Below are 17621 nucleotides of genomic sequence, written 5' to 3' on the forward strand. Positions count from 1 at the left end.
GACTTTGCAAGGTCCAGATGTGTAGTGTGCACTGATCTGCCCTTGTCCATTGCCTCAGTGACTTTTCTGAAGAAGTCAACTAGTTTAAGTAGGCAAGTCTGAACTGGGTTAGGTTGAGAGTCTGTAGGTCACCTATATTCCTATTTATTGGTTTCATATTGATCCTTTCTGTAGCCTTACAGATGAGGCTGGTCAGGCTTATGGATTTGCAGCTACTTGGGTCTGCTGTAGTGTGAAAGGGAATGATTGTTGCTGTCCTCATTCATCCAGCACAAAGTTTTGAGACCAGTGTTGAATAACCTGTGTAGGTGTCTGACAATTCATGTTTCAGACTAGCCAGTAGGCAGTCTGGTATGTTATCTGGCTTCTTGGCCTTAAATAGCACCTTGAGAACTTGTTCTTTGAAGATTTGAAGAGGGGGTAAATGTAGGTATTTGATCTGAGAATACTCGGGGGGGGTGGATTTGGAGCTTAATTTTTCCACTAGTAGATTGGTTTGTTCTCTGGGTCTGTGCATATGACATATTGTGCTGTTAGATATGCACATTGCTGGACGTTGTTTCTGAGATTTCTAGCATAGTTAGCGAAGTCTTTATGGTTATCTTTCACCTTGTTGGCTAATTTTAGCTCATATCTAGTGCTGGTTGATTTGATCAGGATTTTGAATTCTTGTTTAGTTTAACAACAGCATTTTTGGTTTCTTGAGAGTTATATTTATTTTTGAGTGCAGTTTGTTTTTTCTTTTATTATAGAGCCTGTTTATATTAGGGTTCCACCATAGGGTTTTATTTTTGAATTTTGCATTGTATTGCATTTATAGGTTCATAGGTTCATACTAGGCTATCTGCCCTAGGGCATTTATAAGCCTAGCCAGAGTTGTGTGGCTTTCACCACCCCTTAGGTTGAAGAATACTATACCCATTAGTTTGCCGTGCCTCTGTCCAGCAGTGATACAGAGATGATCCCCGGGGTAAACCTACGATCTCCCATCCACTGGTCAAGATTCCTCTTGAACAGAGCCAGCGAGGTGCTCTGTCTCACATGGACCGGGATTCTGTTCCACAGCATAGGGAGTCTCTGGGTGATGAATCTGTCCCTCCAGCACGTCCTATTTATATCCGTGTTGAGGTTTAAGTCTCTTGCTCTTGTGGCTCTGGTGGATTTGGATTTTTTGAGGTGGAGCATGTCCATTAATTCCGGGTTGGACATGGCCTTGTATGTCAGGCACAGGTCACCTCTGAGCAGACGGTATGTGACTGAATAGAGCTGGAGTTTCTTCAGTCGGGCAGCATATGGCATATTTTTGAGCCCCTTTATCCTTTTGGTGAGGAACTTTTGGGGTCTTTCCAATTGCTGCAGGTGTCGGGTAAGATAAATTCTGAATGGGGCATTGTACTCAATCATTGGTCTGATAAGTGAAGAGTACAGGGGAACAATGACCTCCCTTGATCTGGATGTGAATCCCTTCATAATCAGGTGGGCAATGTAGAAGGTCCTCCTAACCACTTTGGCAATGTGAGTGTCAAAAGAAAGGTTACTGTCAACTTGGGTCCCCAGGTCCCTGATAACCTCTTCTGTGCTTAATGGATTGCCACCTATGTGGTAACTTGGGGTTACCTTGTTTTTACCAAAGGGTATGACTATACATTTTTTGGCGTTTAGCTTAAGGCCATGGCTCTGGCACCAGTTATCCGTTTCTATGAGACCTCTCTGAAGGATATCTGTGTCTGATGGATTTTCAACTATGGCGCCCAGTTTGCAGTCATCTGCAAACTTTGTGTGCCACAATCCTCCTATGTTTGCCTGCACTTCTGAAAAGTAAATGCCGAACAGGAGGGGGCCCAGGACTGAGCCCTGTGGGACACCGCTTGTGACCGGCTTGGAGTCTGACATGGCACCAGCAACTCTAACCTTGTGGGTTCTGTCCTTGAGCCAGTTTGCAACCCATCTTGTGACATGGGTTTACATTTAAGCTGGTGAGCTTTTCTATGATACCCGAGTGGAGTATTGTGTCAAAAGCTTTTGCAAGGTCAAGGTAGGCTGTGTGAACTGCCTTACCCTCATCAATGGCCTTGGTGACTGTTTCAAAAAAGTCGACCAAGTTCAAGAGGCATGATCTGCCCTTGACAAAGCCAAATTGGGTAGGATCCAATGTCTGTAGGTCCCCTATGTCTTTATTTATGAGTTCCATTATGATCCTCTCCATAGCTTTGCAGACCAAATTTGTTTCTGATGGGGAAGATACAACTACACAACTATTTACATACACATAAAACTCGGCAGTAAAGGGTTCTGCATAAGCAGTGGAAGTGTTGAGGTGGAAGAGGATTTTGAATTTAGTCAGTTCATCACTGTTTTTAGTAGATTTGCCATTTCAGATTCTCTGAATACTGAGGTATTAGAGGATGCTTCTTGCTCAGTCTTAAGGTGAATGTGACTAATATGTGGTCTGATTTGACAAGGGAGGAGGCTACAGTAGGCAGGGAGCATATTGATAAGGATTTTACAAGTTCTAGTTGGGGTGTGGACTAACTGGTCCATTCACTTATGAAGTCCAGAATTCTCTGGGCATAGTTGTTTGAGGATGTACAAGTCTCCCAGATGATGGTGGGATAGAGGAAGTCTCCTAGAAGATTGATGTTTGGCTTAATACTTAGGGACTCCATACTGGTTAGATAGGAGGTATAGGCCAAAGGGGACACAGAGGGAGGTTCTGTAGTTTTCTATGATGTGATGTGGTAAAGGATTTTGTTTATAGTAAGTTGGATATGGAGGAGTTCCAAGTCGTTGTCTTGCTTAACAGTCTGGAGGTTAGATTTAAAAAAAAATATAAACACACCTCCACCTTTAGTGCCTACTTCTAAAACAATGAGTGGTGATGGGCACTCATGCTGCTCTCTGAAGGAGTGCTTTCACTGGTCTTGAACCAGGTCTCTGGAAAATGCATATATCTACATTTTCCAGGGTATGTAGGTGAAGTCTCCTAGGAGAATGGAGTTTGGCTTAATATTTAGACACTCCATTCTGGTTAGATAGGAGGTATAGGCCAAAGGAGACTTAGAGGGAGGTTTTATAGTTATCTTTGATATGATGTGATAAAGGGTTTTGTTTATAGTAAGTTGAATGTGGAGGAGTTCCAAGTCATTGTCTTGTTTAACAAGTCTGGAGGTGAGATTAAAAAAATATAAAGATACTTCTGCCTTTATTGCCTACTTCTAATACGGTGGGTGTGTATGAGTGATAGGCATCCATGCTGCCCACTGAAGGTGTGCTTTCACTGGTCTTGAACTAGATCTCTGGAAGATGCATATAGCTATATTTTCCAGAATAAGTAGTACTTGTAGGGTGTTGAGATTTTTGTAAAGGCTCTTAGCACTGAGCAGCAATACCTTAATCTTGTCCTGATTCTGTTTAGTCATGTTGCAAGTTTTTGAAAACCGGCTTAGCCTAAAAAGGCACAATGGAGATGGAAATGATTTTAGTGAATAGACAAAAACTTTGGTGGGAGAGGTGCAGGACATCCCTGGCAAAGCAGTTTGGTCCATCTCCCATTTCTTCTCAGGCTGATACACATTGTACACACCTTAGACTGACACGAGAATCTGTCTAAACCAATTGTTGAAGTCATTCATCTTTTGATCATATTGTGGTATCATTCCAGGTGATGCTAGAATACTGTTTAAGTCTAGGTTCATACCTGCCACAGGCACAAATTTTGAGAAGTCCATCATGTCTCTCTCTCTCTTCATATAGTCCAGGGAGGTACATCTAAATTCATGTACACCCACATGTACATTGACTGTCTCATATATGTAGTTGCAGTGTAAGGACATGAACATTTGCATAATGTGGTGAATCCTGGCACATGATAAGCAACTGACTGTGTCCTTCTCTTTGCATAGTCTCATGAGCAGTGTGATGTCCACCACTGCTACCAATATGTGATGGCCACCAATATGTGTCGTCCCCATGCTGGGCCTCTAATCAAGGAGCCTGAATCCTCACTACTGACACTGGAGAGGGATGTGCAATTGGAATACATATGGATACACTCAGTATTTCCAGATGTAGACTTCTTTGCATCAAGTACAATTTCTCTTAAGAGCACACAGGGAACACACTCAGCCCGGGGTCTGGATCTCTCTACATCTATCACCCTCCAGGTCCCCAGTAAGACTTCCCACTGGTACGGCTGTACATTTAGGTCCTCAGCCAAATGTCCAACCCAAGTCCTCCAGCATCCTCTCTGTAAACCCAGTGCTAAGTGTCCCTGCCCCAAGTAGCTGACACACATACACTGAAAGATTTGATTTGTGCACACACACACACACACACACACACACACACACACACACACACACACACACACACCTGGGAAAGGCTAGCATATGTTTACTAGCTATGCTCCCTTCTGCCCAGACTATAAGGTAGTTATCACTGCCAGCAGACACTCCCCAATCGGCTACTCTAAGCTCCTTAAGAAAGGGTTTCCAATTATACTGTGTGATATTAATATTAATACAAATGTTAGTAGCTCACCAAGACAAATAGGCCTCCTGGAGTGGCTCACACAGTGTCACCAAATAAATATAATTACTCAAAGGTTTGATACTTTCAACAAGGACCAACCATAATAAAAGTTTTAAATATATTTAATAATAAATAATAAAAGAAAATAAAAATATTGAATATATATTCATAGTAAACCACAGAGTTCAGATCACAGGAAATATTGAAAAGAGCATTGGACAGACTTAGACAAATAAAGAAAAACAATATCTAAACTAAGCTGCACCATATTCCTGACTGAATCTAAAAGAATTTTACTGTTCCCTAGTTAAGTTACTTACTACTGCAAGGCAACATGCTGTGGGTAAAGGGTCTTTCCAGTCTGGCTTCCCAAACAGAATACTCAGTACTCTGAGATTTCTCTTTGTAATATCTAAAACATAATTTCCAAGATGGCTGGCGGAATGACCTCATCTGGTCAACTGACTCTAGGTTCCAACAATATCTCCTTTGAAGCTGAGACAGGAATTTATCATAGATGGCTGCAATACACATCTAAATATTTATGGCAGTGCCCTGGAGCTTCCCCTCTTTTATTGAGCTAATGAACAAAGGCTTCTTCTAGATGTAACATCTCCAGTATTATTCAGCACTATGGGGTGCCATTTTAATAGTTTCACAGCTCATTTATATTTCCCTTATGTTTCCTAAAGTAAGATAGCTGGTTAACCTCTGACGCGCCAATATCCTCTATTAAAACATATACATTTAATTCAGTTTCAATAATACATATACATTTCTTTTTATTCCAGCAGGGTGCACTGTTGATACATTTTAACACAAGCAAACCTCACAAATACATTTCCAGCACAAGCATCTGTACAAATGTTTGCTATACAAATAACATACAGTTCTAATACATTTGTAACCCAAGCATCTTGTATAAATCAGTTTGATATTCACAGGACATATCATTCTTTACAAAACTCCAGCTGGCTGTGGTGGTCCTTGTCCATATCATCACAAATACTATGTGTGGTTGTTTCTTTTAGGGGCATTTAGACTGAGTTTTGTGACTCAAGGATGCATGCTTCATGATGGCTGCTGCCTATGATGTATGTTTGTGAGGTTGCTAACAGTCTATGTTTCTTGAGTTACATTCAGAAGCCTCTGTGGTTTAGGTAGATTACTTCTAGGAGTCCCAACATATGCATACCTATGGGTTTGATCTGAGGCATTTGAGACTGATTTAGTGTGGTCTTTGTGGTGCTGTAAACCTTGTTATTTGTAATGTCTTTTGTGAGAGCTTTCTCTCTCCAGTAACATTATATAACTACATCTCTCACACACTGTGTCAGATTGTTTAAGTAATAGATGGTGAACATCAGATAAATGATACATTGTCTCAGGATGCCCATTTCAACCAAGATAGCTACAGAGATAGCTGGGAAGTAGAGCTCTATGGTTCCAGTTGCTTACTATTGTGGACTGGAGGGGTAGTAGTGCATAAGAGATTAGGAAGTGCTTATCTAGAGTGCTATCTGTGGAATATAAGCAATACGAGTTTATACATGAAGAGGAACAAGCCACTTTGCACAACTACTAAGTATGCTCAGAATTTCTGGACTAGGTTATATAGAGAAAGGTATGGGCCTAACTGCCAATATCTGTACAGTGCACATCTAAAAAGCTGAGTGATGAGCAGCACATTGTAAACACAGGCAACTTATGACAGGAGAGAAAAATGCAAAAAATTCAAACAAGCTCACTAACCAGTAGCAAACCAGCAAAATACAAGATTCTACACGCAAGCAAAGCCCTAAAAACTGCTTAGTTTTTCATCTACTCTCACTAGAATTTAAACCAAAGCAATTCTGACTCATGTTTCAATAAATGCCAAAAATAAGTGCAGAGCTATTTCAGTAACTCGGTAAGAAATACAAACTACTTACCTTAGGAATTTCTAGACTGTCAATTATACAAGTCAAGTATAAAACAATCATTAGGTTGGTGGCTTTGTGCTGAGCAGCTCTGAACTAATGAACACAAGGTCACACAAATGGATGCAGCTTATAATGGCAGAGAAAAAATGAAGAATCACAGGAATCTACTGGCCAAGAACAGAACAGCACAAACCAAGGTTCCATAAGCAATCAGAGGCATAAAAATTGCTTACTGTTCTTTTAGATATGTATATTTGTTTTATAATATTTCAATTATCATATATTCATTTTTTTATAAGTTCAAGAAATATCACTCCCCACAGGACTAACGCTACCTGTGCCAAACTCAGTCCAAGCACATAAACTAGCATAAAAGGCACAGTAGCGATGCAGGCAGTAAACACAGCACTAACCAAAATGGATGAAACAAAGCTGAAAGAACCGCTGCTTCACGAACTTTAAAATTTGGATTTATTGAGATACAAACAGGAGACGTGGTAAGCGCTTTCACCTGGATAGGCTTCTTTAGACCAAACCCCCCCCCCCTCTTGTACACCCTTATATGGCAAAAAAGGCGCAAAAACAGATAAACCATTAAAGGCACAGTGCAACTATCATAGTACACAACATAAATAAAGTGCTTACTCTAAAATACATTAACCATAGCAAAATAAAAACGCCTATACCACTCATAAAACATGAATAGAAATGCATAAAAACAAAAAACTGCATAAATTCATACTAATCGCACAACACTAACAATAAATCCTCTCATAAAAATGCTCTCATAATATATGTAAAAAGCACAGTCATACATATCACTTCAATCTCCTGGACTTCAGGAATGGTTTTAATGGTACTTTCTCATTCATTCCAGGAAAAAAAATCTGCTCTAAGTCTAACAATCCATTTAGATTCATTACTCTCAGTTCTACCCCTCACAACCCCCCCTAAAACTAGTGTGTGTAAGATCTAGTGCTTTAAAACGAAAAAGATGTGTGGAATCATTAGACAAGACATGTTTGGACAGAGCATTGACAGTGGAATGAATCCTGATCTGATAGAGATGTTCCCTTATCCTGTCCCTCTGCCTCCTGTCCATCTTGCCTACATAAAATGCAGCACAGGTTCCACAGGAGGCCAAATAAACAACATGTGTAGATTCACAGTTTGCATAAACTGTAACTTCATAGTTAGTGCCATAGACAAGGTGATAGAAATGGACATCAGTGTCTATGGAACAACAATAGTTGCAACTACCACAGGGTACAGTACCAGCAACCCTATCACCTCCACCATCCATAACAGGATAACACAGCAATTTCTTTAAATTCGATCTATTCTTATAGACAAAACCTGAGGCAACACCCACAATTTCCCTCACATTCGGGTCCAGTGTTAACATAACCCAGTGTGATCTAATCACATCCTTCAACCTACCTACATCCTTAGTATAATATAAGGGCACTCTGAAACTATGATTTCTACTCCCTGTCTGAACACCCTGGGGGGGGCCATCATGGTCCACTCCAGTCTCAGAGAAAAAGGGTGCAGCAGCTTGTTTCTGTGAATCTACACATGTTGTTTATTTGGCCTCCTGTGGAGCCTGTGCTGCGTTGTATGTAGGCAAGACGGACAGGAGGCTGGGGGACAGGATAAGGGAACATCTCTACCAGATCAGGATTCATTCCACTGTCAATGCTCTGTCCAAACATGTCTTGTCTAATGATTCCACACATCTTTTTCGTTTTAAAGCACTAGATCTTACACACACTAGTTTTGGGGGGGGGGTGAGGGGTAGAACTGAGAGTAATGAATCTAAATGGATTGTTAGACTTAGAGCAGATGTTTTTCCAGGACTGAATGAGAAAGTACCATTGAGACCTTTCCTGAAGTCCAGGAGACTGAAGTGATATGTATGACTGTGCTTTTTACATATATTATGAGAGCATTTTTATGAGAGGATTTATTGTTAGTGTTGTGCAATTAGTATGAATTTATGCAGTTTTTTGTGTTTATGCATTTCTATTCATGTTTTATGAGTGGTACAGGCGTTTTTATTTTACTATGGTTAATGTATTTTAGAGTAAGCAATTTATTTATGTTCTGTACTATGATAGTTGCACTGTGCCTTTAATGGTTTATCTGTTTTTGCGCCTTTTTGCCATATAAGGGTGTACGGGGGGGGGGGGGGTTCTTTTGGTCTGAAGAAGCCTATCCAGGTGAAAGCGCTTACCACGTCTCCTGTTTGTATCACAATAAATCTGAATTTTAAAGTTCATGAAGCAGTGGTTCTTTCAGCTTTGTTTCCTGCATTGTGGTTAGTGCTGTGTTTACTGCTTGCATCGCTACTGTGCCTTTTATGTTAGCTTATATATTAATTTTTTGTTTATTAAAATTTTCAATAAAAACAATTGAGAAAAAAAAGAAATAGCTTAGTTAATCCTCTCCTCTCATGAGAGTTTTAACTACTGTAGTTTTGACTCAGATTCCAATAAATGCATATATACCAGAAAAAAATACTAAATGAGCGTTAATGAAATTAATTTGTAGGAAGGTTTTACATATTATAACACTAGAACAACTTTATTGTAACAACAGCAGGAAGTGTCCTAATTGTGGATATTTTCCATCATCCAGTATCTCCAATTATAAAGTCATTCTGTTGCTTTTTCAAATATACATAGTGTGAAATGGGGATTCACAGTAAAAAAAAAAAATCACTAGAATGTTTTCTTTCTTTTCCTAATAAATACTACATGTTGGAAAATCGTCTCCACACATGATTTTCGGCCAAAAAACATACTTTCTTCTGAAGGGTGCTTGACTGAAGCATTTTGCGAGTTCAGTGTCACATTTGCAGCTTAGCCTTTTACAGAGGCTGTTCATTGAGGCTGTTAGGAAAGAAAGAAGAAAAAGTTAATTTTCACTCATCAGTTTTTTGGAACTTTCTCTGTTTTAAAAGGCAGCAGAATGTTGTGAATGGTATGTTCTTTGACTCTGCCCCTATATACTCCCTTTAACTTTGGAGATTGCTACAATATAAAGGTAACTGTAATGCCCCAAATCAGGAATTGTGCATAACCAAAGTAGCAAGGTAAATATCACAATGCATGTATGCTGGTTTCATCTTTAGCTGGTGATTCTGCTGTCTTCTCTTCAAACAGGTGACCTAAATGTGTAGTCATACACCTCTATATGATGTCATTTACTTCTGGAGAAGATAGATGTCAGTAAACGCACTTGTATGCATGTATGACTACACAGACAAGGAAGTATTTCATAATGCAAATATTTCTGGGGGAAAGAAGAAGATGAAGATAAAGAATGTATACTTTCTTTAATCAGGCCATTCTAGTAATGTTTGTCAGTGTTCTTCTGTAATGAGCCATGATATTCATTAGACACCACCTTTTGTTCTTCTGATGGAAGCAGGAAGGAACAGAACTGGAATAAGGGAAAGGACTAGTTCAGACCTCTTTATGCAACCCGAGAACTCAAGGGACATTTTCTGCCAACATGGCACTTAAGAGCAATGCTGCAATATCACCAGCCTTAATTTGGGAGCATTCTGACATAATGGACAGCTGGTCAAGAAGGGAAAGATCAGAGCAGCCAAAACTTCCTAGAGGGAAGGGAAACAGTACCCATTTGGAGCCCTATCGAACCAGATACATTACTACTCTCTCATCTGATTTGTGCATCCGTGAGTGTGAGTGTGTGCCAAATAGAATATATATAATAGGTAAGGGCACAACCATTATTAGTTAAAAAGGTACAAGCCTTCTCTGAGCATTACTTATTCCCTTTCCAGCAGTGGCATTTGGTTTGACTCAGCTGTAAACTGCTGCACTGCAGCAAGATAGCATAAACAGGGCAAATGATGGAAGATCTGTTGTGGCAAAGGATGGTGCTGGATGTCTGGGTAATGGTCGTACTTGAGGTAGTAGCTGTAAATGAACTGTGGCAATGCTAATATAGTTAAAAGTGGTCTGGTTTATTTACAAACAAGATGTGCATCCATAAATCTCACAGTTTGACTACATTTCTCCTAGAACTGTACTATTCACTTTCTGCTCACACTCTGTCCATTTTTCTTTTTTGCAGTTTGCTTGGGCCATCCACAAGCCTCAGGATTGCATCCCCCACTGGTTCTGAAGCAAAGTTTCAGCAAAAGCTCAGATCAGCCCTGTGAAATCTCATCTTACTTTTATATACAAGCCTTCCTTTACATTTAATCATTAGGCGAATGTCACTGAATTGCTTTAACAATTTTCTCCTACTTTGTGACTATCATTGTAAGGTGAGCACAGCTGCATGAGCTCCATTCAACTTCCAACTTGGAGAGCTTTAATCAGGTTTGCCACTAGGTTGCGACATACTCTGTTAATTGAATAAGCTAATTGTATAAGGTCCTTATTTCCTCTGCATGCAAACAGGTGATCTCCAGAGTCTAAGATCAAAACTTTTCCAAAACAAAACTTTAGTTCAGTCCCAATTCCTCTAGCACTACTCATCCTTAAAGTGCTTGCTAGCAATATTTGTTTTCTGTAAGATTAAAGCTCTGACATAGTGTATTGTCTTACTTACATTTCATAGCTCCTGATTGCTTTTTTGGACTCCCTCCTGCTGGGGCTTGCTCTCACTGCTTTGTTCACCCTTTGGGCTCACTCTGCTCCCCTACCCTGCCCCCATATCCCACCCACCCCCAGTGCTTCTACTCTTATTCACTAGGCTGACACTCCCTCAGTCTATCCATCTAATTACATGCACTTCCTGTTATCCTGGTTCCTCCTCCTTGATGTATAACATGATTGTGCTTCACCTATCACTTCTTACTGCACTCATATTACTGTCTCACCTCACTACTTATCGCCACAACACATTCCAGACACCCAGTTGTCATCATACCTCAAACCCACTTTACCATACTACTCCATGTACATATCTCACCATCTCTCCTACACTTGTCAATGTTACTAGCCTCCAATATTTTCCATTTAAAATAATACCTACTAAAGACAGTCACTATAACCCTCAGTTATTCAACAATGATCTTATCAAATGATTGAAATTACTTACCAACATTGCCTCTAGGCTACTGCTTAGTGGTGACATACACCCAAACCCTGGACCACTCTCAGATAACACCAACCCTCCTAGTCACTCTAGTCTCAACACTCCTACAGAAATCCTAAACAGAAAAAAATCAGACCTATTGTTAATGAACATTAATATTAGAAGTATAGCCACCAAATTAAACATTCTCCATGCCACTCTAGCCATATACTCCCCAGACATAGTAATGATCACTGAAACATGGCTAAAACCAGGTACAAAAGATGATGAAATACTTCCCCCAGGTTACTCCATGCTACGGGTGGATAGAGTCAACAAAAGAAGAGGTGGAGTTGCTATCCTCTTTAAAGACCATCTCACTTTAACCTTCCTTGGCTGCAAAACCCCACAACTTGACAGTGCAAAAATCATCTATATCACACTAACTATAAATCTAAGAAAATCCCACCTGGAAATAATACCACAACATTCATAGTGGGTGATTTTAATTTAGACTGGCTTGCATGTGATACAGATCACCCCATTCATCACATAAACTTGCATGGTTTTGCACAAACTATTCAAGAACCTACCCAAATAGATAAAGCTAGTAAAAAACAATCAACCTTGGATTGGATATTACTAAATGACTCCTCTCACTCTTTCAGGTTGCCTTCCTGATGGTCTGAGTGACCACCTACCCACATTTCTTATACAACAACACATAATCCCACCAAAACCTACTATGTTTAAACAACTTAGAAAAAACACAACTTTAATCTTGACAACTTCCTAGCTGACCTAAAAAGGTGCAATTGGACTTCACTCAAATACCTTGACCTAGATGATGCAATGAACCACTTTAATAAATCCTTTTTAGATATATTAAATGCACATGTCCCTGTTAGAACCATCAGAGTAAAATCAATCTATGCCCCCTGGATACGCAGAGACACTAGGGCCCTTCTGAAAACTAGAGATAAAGCCTGGGAACTATGGCATAAGACTAACACAGTAGTTCCTAAACAGCAGTATCAGGAACTTATAAATAAGACAAAAAAATAAAACAGGATAAAATAAATTTCTATCATAACATTCAAAACGCATATCAAAAAATCCTCAAGAACTGTGACCTGCTATAAACTCAATCCTTCACCCAGGAAAGTCTACTACACCAAACCCAGACATCCACAACAATTCTGATAGCATGGCTACCATTTTTTAGCAAACATTTTACTAAATCTATAATTACCCTTTCCAAACAGGAAACCCCTACTCCCGATACCAAACCAGCCAAGTCTACAAATAGCACTGCCTCATTTTTTTTCTACCCCACTATAAAAAAACTATTCCAGAAACTAAAACTTACTACACTTGCCATAGATAAGTTACCCAGTGAATACTTCAGAATTGCAGCTGAATCCATAGCCTTCCCAGTATCAATCCTGATAAATAGATCCATTCTCGAAAACAAGGTTCCTCAACTGTGGAAAATCTCCCATGTAATCCCACTTCATAATGGGGGTCCTTTCACAGACCTGATAAACTATCATCCAATTGCTATTCTTTCACCTCCTTCTAAGCTACTTGAAAGGTGTATTCATCTCCAGGTCATAAACTTCTTAATAACAAATAACCTTCTCTCAAACACTCAGCATGGGTTTCGCCCATTGCATAGTACTATTACAGCTCTCTTATCCTTCACTAACATTGTAAAGCATCACAGGAATAACAATAACTTTGTATCTGCCATCTTTCTAGACGTATCAAAAGCTTTTGATATGGTCTCCCATTCCAAATTAATAGATGTACTAACTGAACTAACCTTCTCACCATCTGCCACAGCTTGGTTTAATTTAATAACTATTTATCTGGCCGTCAACAATCTGTTCTATGGCAAGGTAACCTATCTCCACACCTTCCTTTATCCATTGGTGTCTCCCAAGGATCTATCTCAAGCCTTTCCTTTTCTCTCTCTTTACTAATAATCTACACACAGCTATAATACAGTATGTGGATGATTCAACACTTACCTGCGCTGCAACTTCTCTATCAGCTCTTTGTTCTCAAACACAGGAATCTTGAATTGAAACATGGTTAGCCAATGCCCATCTAATCCTGAACCCAAACAAAACTAAATTATTACTCTTCTAACCTGACAAGACATCTATCTCATGCCCACCATTTAACATAATAGCTAAAGACAATTCTGTCATCTTCCCAACAATCCATACAAAGTTTCTTGGAGTAGAAATAGACAATAACCTAAAATTTGACTTGCATGTCTCCCTAACAATAGAAAAAGTCCATAAGAAACTTGGAAATCTATATAGACACAAAAGGCTCCTGACCAAAAAGGCCAAAATTACATTAGCACAAACACATCTGCTGTCCACTCTATCATATGCCTCTCCAATTTTAACTAATCTTAGGGAAACTGACTTATCTAAGTTAGAAGCATGTTATAATAAAATTGCTAAGTTTGCATCTGACTTCCCATATAGAACACTTCATTGTACAGCTTTAAGGATATTAGACTGGCTTGAACATCCCAACATTATTCTTTACAACCAACTCTCTCTAACTCACAAAACTGTAACACAACCAACCAGAACCCCTGCACTACAAAATCTCATCCTTCTTACAGTTCCAGCAGACCACTTTGCTCTAATAATAAGAACTTACTCACTGTGTCCAAGGCCAACAACACTGCAGGAGAATCTTTATTTTCCAGCTGTATATCTCGTATATGAAACTCCCTTCCTAACTCCCTTCTCTCAGTTGCATCCACTAACCACTTTAAGCCATCATTTAAAGCCTATCTAAAAAATAAGTGGCTATGTTCCTGTACTAACCCCTTGTGAATGCTCTGATACATGACAGTATACCCCAACCATATCCAACGTCTTCCCCGGTGTTTAATCTTTATTCCTACTGGTCTGTCTTAACCTTATATCTTGACATAAGTCATACTTACAAATAGTACTAGTGATGTTCAAAGCCTAGGATGTAATGGGATCCTATCTCGCCTACATTCATAACTGATGGGTTCGGAGCCAATCCATCGGCTCCGACTCGGCCACTATATAGTAGAACGAAGTCTCTAATTGGCTGGGCTACCCCATATCCCAGAATGCACCACGCCTGCTTCCTCAGATCTCGTTTGCCGCTTTTCAAGCTAGACGTGGTCTCGACTTGGCTGGAGCTAAGTGGTTTATTATTACTTTTTTGGTCTTTTGACTTAGGGGTTTCTTCACTTATTGAATAAACAGCTGTTTTAACAGCTTTATGTGTGTGTGTGAACTGTTTTCAGTGTGATTTTTTCTACTTACTGGGCAAGGCCCGTTTAAGTTAGAGGGCCTTTGCCCTTATTAAGAGTCAATGTGTTAAAACTGTCTACTTTTAGGTTTGTTTTTCATATTGTACGTCCTACTTTATCGGGCTAAGCCCATTTTTAGTTAGAGGGCTTCTGCCCATTTTGTGTTGTGTATCTTGGGCCAGTCCCGTTGTTGAGTCAAGGGCTCGTGCCCTACTTTAAGGTTACTTTTCGTGGTAAATATAATTGTGTAACAGGATGTCAAAAGAGCAGAAGTCTGGTTTTAAAAAGTGCACCAAGTGCAACTACAAAATGTCTATTACTGATAGCCATGCTGTTTGCGTGTATTGTTTAGGACCGAAACATTTGCAGGAAACATGTAGTGTTTGTCATGCTTTTTCCTCTAGGGTCTTTCAAGAATGTAAAAATAAATTGATCCTTAAGGGCCTTATTAAGCCCTCTTTTGAGGAAGCTTTGGCTTCTCCTTCCTCTCCAGCTTCTAAAAAGAAAAGGTCGTCGGCTCCGACCAGTCCGTCGGAACCGACTTCCAAGAAGCATAGGTCGACCTCTTCTTCCTCGGCTCCAATGGCTTCGGAGCCTCAGGTGGAAGGGTCTGCCTCGATACCTCTTTCCTTGGCTCCATTGGTGTCGGAGCCGCAGGTTGGGGGATCGAGAGGCGAATCACCTGCTTCGGCTCCTTTGGTCTCGGAGCCGTTGGAGGTGTGCAGCTCAGACTCCCCCCCCTCGGCCCCGAAGTCTCCTTCGGCGCCGATGCTTATTCATACGGTTCTGGATCCATTGCCGATGGTGTTGGAGCCATTTCGGAGCCAGTCCCCTGGTCTATCGGAGCCGAGAGAGAAGTCGTCTCGCCCCCCATCTATTTCCTCTAAATCCTCCAGGTTGTCAGACTCAGATTTGGACAGAGTTATCCAGAGGCTTTTCCAGTCCCTGGTTTTTGCAAAAATGGTCTCAGCTCCAGCCCACTCGGCTCCGGAGCCGGCCCCCACTTCGACGCATCCGATTCCTCCTCCAACCTCCTCAGAGCCGTTGGAGTCGGTGATGGTAGAGCGGAGCAGAGTTGTCCAGTCGGAACCGAGACTCCCTCGGAGCTTCTCTGTTCCGACCATTATTCCTACCTTGTCCTCGGCGTTGAGGTTCGGTACCGGAACTTCCTCGGTCGAGGCCAAGGGGAACACTTTGGAACTGGTAGCTTCGGTGCCTAGTCTTCCCCTCGGAGCATCGGCCGCAGGGATTCCCGGTACCATCGTGGTCTCTCAGCTGGTGTCCTCCATAGAGTCTGGAGGTCCTGCTTTTGAGGCCATGAGGAGTGCGCTGGCCATGTCCTTGCCGGCTCAGCAAGTCTCTACCTCACCGTCCCTAGACTTGGGAACTGGTGCTTCTGGTGTGCTTCAATCCCACGACAGTGGGGCCCCAGGGCCTGAGGATACCCCCTTGGGGGGTTCCCTTCTCCCGGGAGGTCCTTCTGAATCTGCTTCAGATGAACCTCCAAGAAAAAAATTGTGCAAGAGGAAGCATATTGACTCCCAGGATGAGTCTATCACATCAGATACTGACCTCGATGATGCGGAGGGGTCCCCAAAATCGTCCTCGGATGACGTCTCATTCTCAGATATCCTCGAAATCCTGAGACAGAGAGGCGATTGGCAGTCCAAAACCCCTTCTGCAGAGGAGTCAGTCTTCCTCAAGGCCTTTGGGGCCCAGCCCTCCGCCTCCTGGGTGTCTCCACCCTTCGATGAACTACTAGATTTATTCTCTCGAAGGGTGTGGGAACACCCTGACTCTGTGGAACCGGTGCCCACCAGGCCTAACAAGTTCCTCTCAGCCCCTCCTCAAAAGGAATTTTTGATTAAAGGAGTTGCAGTAGATGCGATGGTGGTGGCATCTGCCACTCAGCAAGATGTGGCAGAGGCTTCAATGTCTATTCACCCTCCTAATAAGGATTCCAGGAGCATGGATAGGTATGGGAAGCGTACCCTTTCTTCAGCGGCCTTTACCCTGCGGTCGCTGAATTACCTTTTGTCATTTTACCAGGCTCCAAAGGGACCTCCTCAAAGAGTTAGGTGAGTCTCTTACGGGTAATCTTCCTGAGGCATTAGCCCAAACTGTTGGTGCCCAGATGACTACCCTATCTTCGATAGTCAACTCGTCCATGAGGCTCATCTCATATGCGGCCGAAGGGGCGAGTAGAACAGCGGGAACAGGCGTGGCTCTTAGAAGACACGCTTGGTTACGCTTGTGTCCCTTTGCGGAGGCTTTTAAGTCTTCCTTCACCGACGCCCCCTTTGATGGGTCCTCCCTGTTTGGACCCAAGGTGAAGGACACACTGACTCAGTGCGAGCAGGAGGGCAAGACCTTGACTGCCGTGGGGGCCCGTTTTTCCACTCCCTCTAGACCTTATCCCAAGGCCCAGAGAGGAGGGAAAATATGGTTCAGGAAATCTCAAAGGCCTTTCCCTACTCCACTGAGTGATCCCCCCTCTAGAGGCAGGGGGGGGGGAATTCAGGAAGACGCCGCCCCAGAGGTGGCAGAGGCCCCTGTAACTCTGGAGACCGCGATTCCTTTCGTGGTCCATCCTACGCTCCCAGTCCCTGAGACGTGGCCCGACTGCGCATCTCCGGAGCCAGTCGGGGGTCGTTTTGCAGAACACCCACAGGCTTGGCAATCTATCACCAAGGATCAGTGGGTGCTCCGAACCATAACCGGAGGCTATCTCATCCCTTTCATCAAGATCCCCCCTCTTCCTATCAGGAAAATCCCGGACGTGCCACCCAGTC

The 17621-nt window shown here is 41.7% G+C and overlaps 1 protein-coding gene across 1 annotated transcript in view; it reads right to left on the minus strand.

Annotated features, from left to right (window-relative positions):
* Positions 1–8812: 8812 nt before the first annotated feature.
* Positions 8813–17621, minus strand: part of PLA2G10 (phospholipase A2 group X) — a 392252-nt gene continuing 383443 nt past the window's right edge. Inside the window, exon 4 of the mRNA XM_044089415.1 lies at positions 8813–9346. Within this exon, the coding sequence (XP_043945350.1) occupies positions 9198–9346 (149 nt within the window). The 3' untranslated portion in view covers positions 8813–9197. The remainder of the gene's footprint in view (positions 9347–17621) is intronic.

This window comes from Protopterus annectens, chromosome 12.part0 (genome assembly GCF_019279795.1).
Source record: "Protopterus annectens isolate FY-2018-M chromosome 12.part0, PAN1.0, whole genome shotgun sequence".
Taxonomy (NCBI): Eukaryota; Metazoa; Chordata; order Ceratodontiformes; family Protopteridae; genus Protopterus; species Protopterus annectens.